Source organism: Parus major, chromosome 3, assembly GCF_001522545.3.
Source record: "Parus major isolate Abel chromosome 3, Parus_major1.1, whole genome shotgun sequence".
In the NCBI taxonomy this organism is placed as follows: Eukaryota; Metazoa; Chordata; class Aves; order Passeriformes; family Paridae; genus Parus; species Parus major.
In genome coordinates, this window is record NC_031770.1 from 9,881,525 (window position 1) to 9,893,113 (window position 11,589).

Sequence of the window (11,589 nt, forward strand, 5' to 3'; positions counted from 1 at the left end):
ACAAAACATCCTGATCAGTCTGATCAACATCCCAAAAAGCTTGTTTATAAATTTATCAGTTACTTTAGAAGCAATGGGTGGTATGCCAAAAAAATATCTGAATTGCTTATTCTCCTTTACAGGATGAAAGGCTAAACTGCATATTCAGCTGGTCTTGTGAACTATGGAAATAAAATTTAAATTACTCTAACATTATGTGTGCCTTTCTGTTTTCACCCTGAAATTTCTAGATTTCCTTCCTCATCCTCTCTCTACCTTTTAATCACATTTTTTACCCCTTTCTGTGCTTTCATACCAACTGGTCTCAAGGGGCTTCCAAAAGTTGTGGCAGGTCAGCATCTTTAATTTACAATGTGGAGATTGCCCTGGGTATCCATGAGGGCAGGGCTCAGCTCAGGTTCACATTTTCCTTTCAGTCTTTATTTCTGCATGAACAAACACTAGCAAGTTTCTGACTGACTTCCACTACTCTCATTCTTCTAGAGCCATGGGTTTTCTCTCCATTTTTTATGAAATAGCTTTTCATAAGCTCATCTGTAACTTACTTACAGCTGTTTTTTCTCCTATGGTTTCCCTGCTCAAATCCTGTACAACATCTGTCATTCAAACCCATTTATCATAGTACATGAACCTTCACTGGTCTCCACTGCTGCTTCCACCTCTTAAGGGTACTTCCCATGTTTCCACACTGCAGGTTCTTGCTCTTTGCCATCTGCTGTCTTTTTATCACATTCTGCCTTTGTGTTCTTCCTCCCATTCGTTTAACTTTCAAGTACCCTGTAATAGTGCCCGCTTTTCTGCTATCACAAATTTATTTTTTCTGCATATAAAACTGTATGGCACTGAAGAACATCTACCACCTACTCATTTGGCAATGTATAGTAGGTGCTGTTTTAACATGCCATTCTTTCCACCACTACAGTGTAATATTTTCTGTTGCCATGGCCCAAAGCAAATGATCAAAAATCTTCTATGCTCGATGCTCAGAGTAACTTACTATATATTTTTCCAGGAATTTTTGGATTTCTACCCCAGCCCATTTGTGAATAATTAGTTATTATCTTACATCAGTCCTTTCTCCTCTTACCATCACCATTTGGACCATCCCCTCTTTTATCTTCTGTTCTGCTAACCTGTTACATAGATCCAGACAAACAAGTATGTCTCAAACTCTATTGCAGAGTTTTCTTAATCAATTGAATTAACCTTTTGAATCTTAAAAGAGTAGATTGCAGAGCTCCATGTTGAGAATGCCTATTTGTGACTGACCCTCAGGAAAGCGCATTGGCAGCAGCCTATTTTTAAGAGTAAATGGCTACAAAGGAGTACCAAAGGGCTTTGGGTTTTTGCCAGGTGCTGAGTTACGTCCGCACGGAGTGGGACCCGCTGGATGCCAGGTTCAGCTGTCTCCAGCCCCAGCAGGTGCTGACGGTGGAGCGCTCGGTGTCCGCAGCCAAGGAGCCCATGGCCGACAGCTGCGTCTACAAGTGCGTCAGGAACAGAATCCAGTGCGCCGCCGTCACCAGGATCCCCCTGCGAGCCAGGGCCATCAGCTGCTGCAGGGATGTGACAGAAGACAAGCTGGTGCTGGGCTGTGAAGACTCGTCAGTAGTTCTGTATGAAGCCTACAGCCAAGTGACTCTGCTGGCCCAAGCAGAGCTGCTCCCTGCTGTAATTGCCTACCACCCCTGCGGAGCCGTGCTGGTGGTTGGCAGCTCTCAAGGGGAGCTGCAGCTTTTTGACACGGCGCTGTCCCCAGTTAAAATTCAGCTCTTGGCACATGACTATTCACCTGAGGCAACTCTGCAGTTCAGTAAACACTGTGAGGTGCCCACCAGCCTCATCCAGATCCAGTGGGCTGCTCCGCAAGGTGCATTTCCCAGTCCTGACAGCATGGATATTCACGATCTTTTGTTGGTTAGATTTGATAAAGGACCCTTGGGAGTGCTTCACTTTAAACTTGGTAAGTTACTCAGCATATCTGTTGAACCTTGAGCTGTCAAAGAAACATCTGTATCCCACAAGGTTTTGAACACCCTCATTTTAGGTATATGAGACCATAGCCTTAAAAGCAAATTGTTCCAAAGATATCTGAAGATACCAAGGAGTTCTTTACATTTCACAATAACTTTATACCGTTTCCTATTCATATAATAGGACCCAAATCCGCTGTCTGATCAGCATCCCATAATGTTCCTCACTACTTTAATAAAGCACAACAATTTTTCCTCTGGAAAATTCATTTAATCTGTAGTATGTAATCTTAAGAATTGTATTCATTCTGTAGTAATAATCCTAACAGTTTAAAATAAGCTATATTTAATAATAGAATAGTAATGCTATTTTCTTTACCAAATGTTTTTTTGCATGTGTGATGTATTTTTGTCCAGTATTCTGTTCTTCCTGGCCTCAGTAAATGAAGTTGCACCTTTTCTTTCCTTTGATGACTTTCCACAAAAGCAGCATGATTTTCATAACCTTCAGAGAAGTTTGGTCTCTCAATTCATTTGCAAGGAGTTGTGAATAAAGGAAGTAATAAAGCTAATTTTAGAATTTATATAGCACTTCTTATTTTAGGTGTGAAGAGACTTTAAAAGAGTAAAACCACAACTAGCTTCCTTTTACAAGCAGAAAAACAAGAAGCAGTAAAGAAAAGCTAAAGGGCTTTCCAAGAGTTACACAGTGGCTGAACTAAGAATAAAACCCCTGCAGTGGCTCATCAGTGAGAACTGTATTCATTTCATTCAAGTCAGGCAAGTTACAGTGGTGCAAGCCCATTGTGAAAGCTAAAAAAATAATCATGTTTAAACCCTCTGACTCCCAAGCCAGTGTTTCAGCAGGGCACACAGCCATCCTGGAAGATTTCAGCATTTTGCCCATTGTCTGTCCAAGAAAACAGGATTACTTCTGTAGATCTTTATGGGAGTTTTTAATGATTCTTTTGTATAAAGCTATTGAGATTAGGAAGAAGCCTTTTTATAAAAGAAAAACCAAAACCAAACAACACACCCAAAGACTCAACAACCTAGGTGATAGTAAGATTTGAAAATCTACTTTATTTCTTTACTTAATGAGACACATGTGCTTTTGTGGAGAAAAACCTCTCTAAAATTAGCAGAGACCTGAAAATTTGAAAAACTCTATTAAAAAAGTTAACCAAGTGTGCCACTACAAAAAGGTAAATTAATATAATAGGATGTTAGTAACAAAAAAATATTGGATTGACTTACAGTTGTGTAGTTTTAAAAGAGCTGATCCAGATTATTGCTGTTATCCAAAAAAAACTATTTAAAAACCTGTTTACGGTTTATCATTTATTTTGAGATAATTAGCTGCATTGAGTTCAGTGACAGGTTTAATAGTTACAGAGTACCCCAGAACACTAATTATAACAGCTATTTGATGGTTTTGTGCATGTTGGCCATTTAAAAAAAACCCTCTAAATTATCTCTGTCCTGATTTGGTGGGATGCAGTTGAGCAGGAGGCACTCTACCCACCTCTACCTTGCTTTTCTTCAGCCCTCCCTGGTGAGGTTTTCTCACAACAGCTTTCCAGAATGCACAGCTTTCCCCTTGCTATCTTTAGCACATTTATGTTCTTACCAAGGCAAGCAGGCTCTCAGTACAGGGATTTAGAGGCCTTTCCTGCTAATTGCCAGCTTGTAAACTTAATTGGACTGTCTCCCTGGGCACTGTTCCTAAATCAATTAGGCAGTGAGTTGGCTGTCACCTCTTTTTCCCAAGTAGGTTGCCTGGAAGCGCACCACCCAGGAGAAGTCAAGCATCCAAATGGGAAGATGTTGACCTCTACAGCTGAAAGTTATCACATTTTAAAATTCATTCTGTATAATTACTGTAAAATCTCTTCTAGGAAGAAGGCAAAGCTCTCTCCTTTCTTCCCTCTCTCACTCTTTGTAGTCCACCGTGCAAAAATATGCTGCTTTCTGTTTCATCCTGCTGCTCAGCTTTACACCTCATCTCCTCTGTTTGCCACACTACCAAGGGAGCACTGTGGTTATTAGTGAGTCCCTCTTCTCAGCAGTTTTTAGGTTTCTGCTATTTAAGAAATAATGCAGAACAAATAAATAAATTAATTAAATGCAAAAATAAATTCTAGCAAAAATTTAGGGGCTCATGACAGCAAGACTCAGACAGGCATTCAGGACTGAAATAAAATGCATGAATAACACATGGCTTGGAATTGTTTCCCACAGAAGTCTGTTAAGAAACTGTGTCAGTGAGAACAAGCAAATATGTTTTTAACTTCCAGCTACATTATGGTTTTGGACAAGTTCTGTGAATCTCCATTATGTTGTCTATCCAGATTTATTTCAGGAAAAAGTCATATTAAACATACCCTCAAACACTAATGGCAAATATTTTTGGTGTCTAATGCCAAACTCATTTCCAAAAGCGGCTTCTCGTCATTGATGTCAACCCAGATCTTGAATAATGCCAAATGTGGTGCTGGTGCCAGTGGTTCAGCATTGCTGGCCTCTAAAGGCATTTTAAATATAGTATTGTATTTAATTAACATGAAAATAAGTAGTTTCATCTTTGCTGAAAGGTTAATGTGGAGATTGCCCAGCTGCTGTAATATTTTAAAAACACTAAACATTTAGGAAGAATAAAGTCTGCCATAACTATTAAATGTTAACAAGTTAAACATGGCTGTTACCCAGCATAATATCTATAGGCTTTAATACATGAAAATATAAGGTAAAAAACAATAGAAAGCCTTCCTTTAATGGTCCTAAAAAAAATTAAGTACTTCTCTGTTACTAAATGTAAATATGTAAGATTTTTCCCGAAAAACATCAGTTCTGTATATGCAACTTCTCAGCAGTTTACTTCAAGCTATATTCAGATGTTTTCTTCCACTTTTTTCCCTCACTTCTTACTTAACATCACAAACAGTATTCACAACAGTTACAAATGTTTGGTGAGGTATGTTTTATATGTAACAGATTTGCTTTTCTCTGTTACCAGCCTTTGTTTTCCCCAGCCAGTCCTATGGTTTTAAGACTAGTACTGAAATTCAGCTTGTTCCCTTTCTCTTCAGAACTTTTCCCATATCTTTAGTTTCAACAAACGGCATCAGAATATAAATTGAGAAAATAATAAAAAAAAATAATAAAAACCAACAGCAAAGACAACCCAAAAACTATGTTTTTATTTAAAGAGAGAAAAACAGTACATTTATTCTGGTCTCTTTCTAATAATTGGAGGAGTCCTGATAAAGAGTACTCTATCAGGGTGACCCAAAGTGAGCAGGAGTTGCTAAAATGCCATGTGTGGCCAATGCTACATGATCATTTGGTTAGACATAGACAATAAGTAACATTACTTCCTGCAGCTTTTTAGTCACCTTTTCTGTTTGGAAGCTGAGATGTACAAATCAAGAAACATTTGTGTGGCAAGCTTTTTCTTGGTTTCATGTGTGCAATTGTAATTCAAAGGTCTATAGTATCAAGATGTTGATAACTTCCATGGTATCCCCTCAGAAAAAATGCTCTGTTTAGAGAATATTGCCAAGCTGGAAGGAGGTCCCAGAGCAGTTGCAATATGGAGAGTAATTGAGTAAGAGTTGCTTTGAGGTTGGAGCTGCTCTACACTTCAAGACACAGACATCTGTGTGAGGCAAATGCTAGGGTTTAGTGTTGTCCAGCAGTATTTCCCTACAGGAGGGAGATGCTGTGAAAGTGAATTTATTACCTACCTTACAAAATAAATAAACTGCAAATAAACTTGTTCTACCTTGTCTAAGCCAAACTTCATTATGTGGTGTTGCCACCAGTGACTTTTGGCAACGTTCATTCAGTATCCATGTGTGAAGTTCATTGATGATTTTTGTCTGCTGTCCAGCACCCTCTGGATATAGGGTAAGATAGTAAGGTGCTATGTCTTATAAAACATTTAATACTAACATTAATTTTAAATGATGGCAATTATTTCTAATTGTGCTGAAAAGGAGTCAGCTAGTGGTTTACATACTCTGTACCAAAGTATAAACCCATTATCTCTGTTTGTAATATTTTTTGTCTAAGGTGTGCTCACAAGAGGACAGCTGGGCCTGGTGGAAATCATCCACCAGTACATTCGTTACGATGAGATACAGGAGGCAGTAAATGTCCTGAGCACCATGAACTGGAACACGATGGGGCAGCAGTGCTTTATCTGCCTGAGTGCCATTTGCAACCACCTTCTTAAACAAAAGCTTACACCAGCCAGAGAAGGTAAGAGACTGTTTATATTCCTAATGGATTTTTGTGGTGTCTTGGTAATTCATGTGTGGATTATGACAATGTATTTATTGTCTGTATAAAGAAGACAGTAGTGAGAATCCAGACATTCAGCCAGATTATGGTGCCTCATAATCACATGTCATTGTAGACAAGTAATTTCATTAAAATCTGGACCGATGCGTTGATTACATTTTAGTTTATATCAACAGTAACACTAAATGCACATTATAATATATATATATATATATCTATGCTATAGGCATTACTTAATATATATATAGGACTAGCATTATATTCTGTAACTTCATTACATTCTATAAATTTAGCTTATGTTACAGACAAAGGTTAGTTAATAAAATATTGAAAAATTTGTGTTATATTCATGCTGAGACAGCACCAACCTAAGGAGGGACGTTTTCCTGCAATGGGGACAAGAGATTTTGGTATGTTTTTTCAGGTGCTTTCAAAGGGTCATTCTTTCATTACAAGATGCAAAGGCCTTGAATACACTATCCTCTGCTGCCTCCTTTAGGATTAAAGCATTTGTCCTCACTGTAATCTAGCCCCCTGCAGTAGTAGCTGGGGTCCCTCAGAAGAAATGATGAATCTTAGGTTTAGCCCCATCTCTGCTGAAGCCTGGTGTGGTGCCTTCCTCTTGATTTGCTGTCTATCTTGAAACTCAATAGACTTCAAGATTTGAAGTGCCTTGATTTAGTGAAGGTGTTATCCTTCAGTCTAGCAGGCAGACAGCTGGAGACCAGGCATCTTTTGTGGGAAGAGAGAATACTTAGGATTCTGGTGTGTTTGATGATAGAAAAACTCCAAGGTGTCCTACATTGCTGCCAAGCCATCAGCTATCCCATTTTGTGGGTTCTGATTTAAAAAAAACTCTGTGTTGCAAACACAACATATAGACTCTAAATAAAACATGCTTTGAAAAGGACCTGTGAAAAGCTATGATACTCTTCTAAAAATATGTACATTATAAACAGATGTCTGTGTGTTTCCCCCATGCAGCTCCCTAACGCTGTTTACAGCACAAGGAATTTTATTGCATCCAGGAGTTATTCTATCTAAATCTAACAAATTTGGCATGGTAATTTGTTTTCTTTTTTATTAACAAAACCCAGTGGGACCTTTTATTTATAGTGATGGGGCAGTTATCTTTGAGATCTTTATCCTGCCTTCTACATCAAGCTGGGCTATTTAATGAATGTATAACTGTGCTAGTAGTTATTCATATTCCATGTCGGTTGAAATATTTCAGAACTACGAAACATGCTGTCAAGAAAACAGCAATGGCAAGAGAGTATGGCCTGTTTTTCTATTTCAATCTAAATTGACTGCTGCTTTGAAAGAAAATACCTTTAATATTCAACTTATCTTACTATCTAGATTGGAGATAATACAGAACTAATTTACTAACAGTTTGCCTGTGTAACTAACGCAGTGCTATTAGCACATTTAGCGCTATCAAGCCTAATAAAATCAAATGTAACTATGCTTGGAAGTAAAGAACCACCATCCCTCAATACAGAAATGCCTAGTTCAAACAAACATTAGTTATGACAAATCAATGAGATTCTGTCTGCTTAATGAGAATACAGTTTGCTTGTAGAACAACATAAATATGCAGCAAATGGATATATAACAAATGCTTCCTTTTCAGCCTATAAGGCCTTGTACTACATTGTTAACTCTCAAGCAAAAGTCAAAGAGCATAAATATTATTGATCATTTCATTTCCTTTCATCTAAGCATGTGGGACACACAAGTATACTGTATGTTTACTTGTATTGGTTATAATTTTGTATGAAAAATGTGTAGAAAAATGCCTAAGAGCTTGAGCTGTGGAGTGTAGCAGTCAGAAAGTATTTAAAGAAGAGAGAACTCGTGTAACAAAAGGGCTTTATTTTATTGATTACAAGGGAGGTTATCCTGTTTCCCACCACTACATGCTGTCAAACCCTTAGGGTTTCTAGACCCTTTTATTTAAAATTTTTAAAGAAATGTGGGCTGAAGGAGGTTCCTTAGACCTCAAGGCCATGACAAAGAGGGTTCTGTTACCCGCTGACCTAACACAATAATCCCTGAAAAACTGAACTCCCTTGTTGTTTGCCTAAGAGGACAAAGACGATTTGAGCTAATTGAGAGTTGATCTCTACTGGGCAATCTTGTTCACACTGTATTAGTCTCATGAGTCACTTTTAGTTGTAGGCTGCTGGTGAGAACTGGATGTGTTATAGACTTCTTTATCCTTTTGATAGCTTTTGTTGCTCAAAGTCATTGTCAGCTATGCCTCCAAGCCAAAGTTTGTATGCACATTTGTGTTTGTACAATCTGTCATATTTTAATTTAATCTGTCCTACAACAACATCACATTTCATCACTGTTTGAGGAATTTGACTGACTGCAAACATGAGCAACCTGTTGTAATTGAAACTAATTCACTTGTTTCATTGCTGTTGTGTTTGAATTCCACAGCACAGCTTGAGGCAAGCCTTGGAACCTTTTATGCTCCAACAAGGCCTCTCTTGGATAGAACTGTGCTGGAGTACAGGGACGCCATCAGCAGATATGCAAGAAGGTTCTTCCACCACCTGCTCAGGTGAGTGGCAGTTTCATCTTCTATCAACTTAAAATCAATTGCATATTTCAATAACCACCTACTTTAATGTGGTTAACATTTTCCAAGAGGACCACCCCTTAAAAAAATGCATTCATTGTTAATGTTTGTTTAACTTCCACTCTGTTCCTTTCAAACAAAGTAACGCAGATAAAGTGCTATTGAAAGCTCTTCTGTCATCAATACATCTAAAATGAATCACCCTTTCCCATTTAGCTTGATAGAAAAAAGATTACATGCTTCTGGGAGACTGATATCCACCAACTGCTTGCAGATTAGTTATAGAAAGAACATATAAACTTGGAGAAAACACTGAGAACACAAAAGAATACTGCATGGTCCAGGATATTTTTGTCTTTGTACCACTGAAATCTGAACATTTTTTTTGTTCTCACTTTTAAAATTCTCATATAAAAATTCACATTCCATTAATTTTTCGGTGCCATTAATATAAAAGGAAAAAATGCAATGTTAAATTTGTCTGTGAATGATCTAGAATCATAGAATGGTTTGGGTTGGAAGGGACCATAAAGGTCATCTTGTTACAACCCAGCTGCCATGGGCAAGGGCACCTTCCACTAGACCAGGCTGTTCCAAGCCCCATCCAACTTGGCTTTGAACATTTCCAGAGACAGGGCATTCACAACTTCTCTGGGCAACCTGTGCCAGTGCTTCACCACCCTCACAGTAAAGAATTTCTTCCATATATCCAATCTAAATTTCCCCTCTTTCAGACTGTAGCCATTACTCCTTGTCCTACCACTATGGTTCCTGACAAAGTCCCTCTCTGGCTTCCATGTGGGCTCCTTCAGATATTGGCAGGTTGCTATGGGGTCTTCACACAACCTTCCCTTCTCTGGGCTGAGCAGCCCCAACTTCCTCACTTTGTCTTCACAGGGAAACTGCTCTGATATCAGACAAGAGATACTAACAAATTCAGCAGGAATTTATAGTACACTGGTTTATTGTTGTATTTTTTCCAATCCATTATAAATACCGGTATGCAGCAGTTTAACCTGTTCACATATATAGCTGTGGTATTCCCTTTGAGAATTATCCAGTGGATGAAAATAAGGAGAAATTACCTTCTGAGTGCTACAATGTTTGTAACATCTTGTTGAGAAGGGGTGTAGATGGGCATACTGCGAAGACTTACAATGCACCCTTTTGCAGTGATTCATCCAGATTGCATATACATTGTCTGCATAGGCAAAGCAAGTTATTTTGATAGCATAAAATGTGGGTTTTTTTTCAAATCTAGAAGAAGAGTATTCTATATTGTCTTCTACATTTTGAGTCTGAAGAGAATCATCTTTCTGGTGAACAGGTCCATGCCAGTGGGGAAATCATTCCTTGTAGAGAAATTATCCAATATTTGCATAATGTGCACCAGTCTTTCACTGGTGTTTTCTTAACACAGGTGGCCACAACAGTGGGTAAAAACTCTGTTAATTGTCTTTCTCCTAGAAACCAGCAGGAAAGATGCAAAGATGCTGTTGTGGCAGTGGCCAATTTATGATGGCCATGGGCCAGTTGCCTGCAGAGGACAGATGCAGGAAAAATGCCTCAGAGATTGCTGAGAGGTGTAACTCTAGTGCTCTTACATCTGAAAGAGAAAGGTGTATTCCCTCTGACTCAGGATTTGCTTCCAAGTGCTAGCAGGCATGCAGAGGCATGGGGCCCTGGCTAGGCTGCCAGCCCTTGAGGCTGCAGCTGAAACACTGACTCAATCCTCCTAAAACAAGAACCTTCAGTGTCAGAATGCTGCCTGGACAGTGTGGGGCACAGCAAGAGGTGTGCATGAGGGTCTCCTTGTGTCTTTTACCTCCCACTGTAAAGCAGCCCTTGGACAACCTACAGTTGTGGTGGTTTTTGGAACAAATGTGTTATTTTGCTGTTTTCCTATTTTCAAAGGGATTTGTATTCAACCAAATCAAAGTGATAGGATCATGTGATTGCTGCAGAACAGATGGTAATGCTTAAAGCTTATCTCAGAAGACATCCTCTAAGTACAAAATTAAATGTTCAAATATGGGAGATTTATCAGATAGAAAGCAAGGAAATGATGTTCAGAGCTGATCATTATTGCATTAAAGTGGCTGTGCCTTAATTGGTGTTTATTTCCTTTTAGATGTTTTCTTAAGTGACTAGAATGATTTAAATGTAGGCTAAGCAGAGAGAACTACAGATTTGCTGGGGAATGGTAAACCATGGTTCTGGGTGAGTGAATGCCATCCAGGCATGATGCAATGTCTAGGAGGATCATAGGGAGGCACAGTGCCCACTAATTCAGGCACATGAAAGTTGCAGCTGCTGCTATTACATCTGTCTGTGATAGACTAGGCAAGGCACTCCTGCAAACCTGATTTACAGCTGTGGGTTCAGAAGAGGAGGAAAAGTGAGAAGGGAATTATGCTCCTGCCTTCTTAGGTCACCTTGTTATGCCCATGAGGACACCGAGAATGAGGAGTTCCTCCCACTGCCTGTTTATCAGGGAAAGCAAGGTCAGGTGATGTGGAAGGAATACAGAGGTGCTGTTCACCACTGCAGGGAGAGAATTCGTGTGGCCAAAGCTCAACTGGAGCTGAAGCTGCCCAGAACTGCGAGAGACCATAAAAATACATGAATACATTAAAAAATACATTATTAGCAATAGTCAGTGCAGCAATAGCATCAGCCTGTTACAGGATGAGGATGGTCACCTCACCAACAGGGCCA

At 39.0% G+C, this 11,589-nt stretch overlaps 1 protein-coding gene across 9 annotated transcripts in view; it reads left to right on the forward strand.

The window, feature by feature from the left end:
• Positions 1-11,589, forward strand: part of WDPCP (WD repeat containing planar cell polarity effector) — a 148,010-nt gene that overhangs the window by 73,920 nt on the left and 62,501 nt on the right. For all 9 annotated transcript variants that reach the window (XM_015622991.1, XM_015622999.1, XM_015622997.2 and 6 more), the window contains 3 exons: positions 1,354-1,963; positions 6,048-6,236; positions 8,730-8,853. In XM_015622991.1, the coding sequence (XP_015478477.1) occupies positions 1,354-1,963; positions 6,048-6,236; positions 8,730-8,853 (923 nt within the window). The remainder of the gene's footprint in view (positions 1-1,353; positions 1,964-6,047; positions 6,237-8,729; positions 8,854-11,589) is intronic.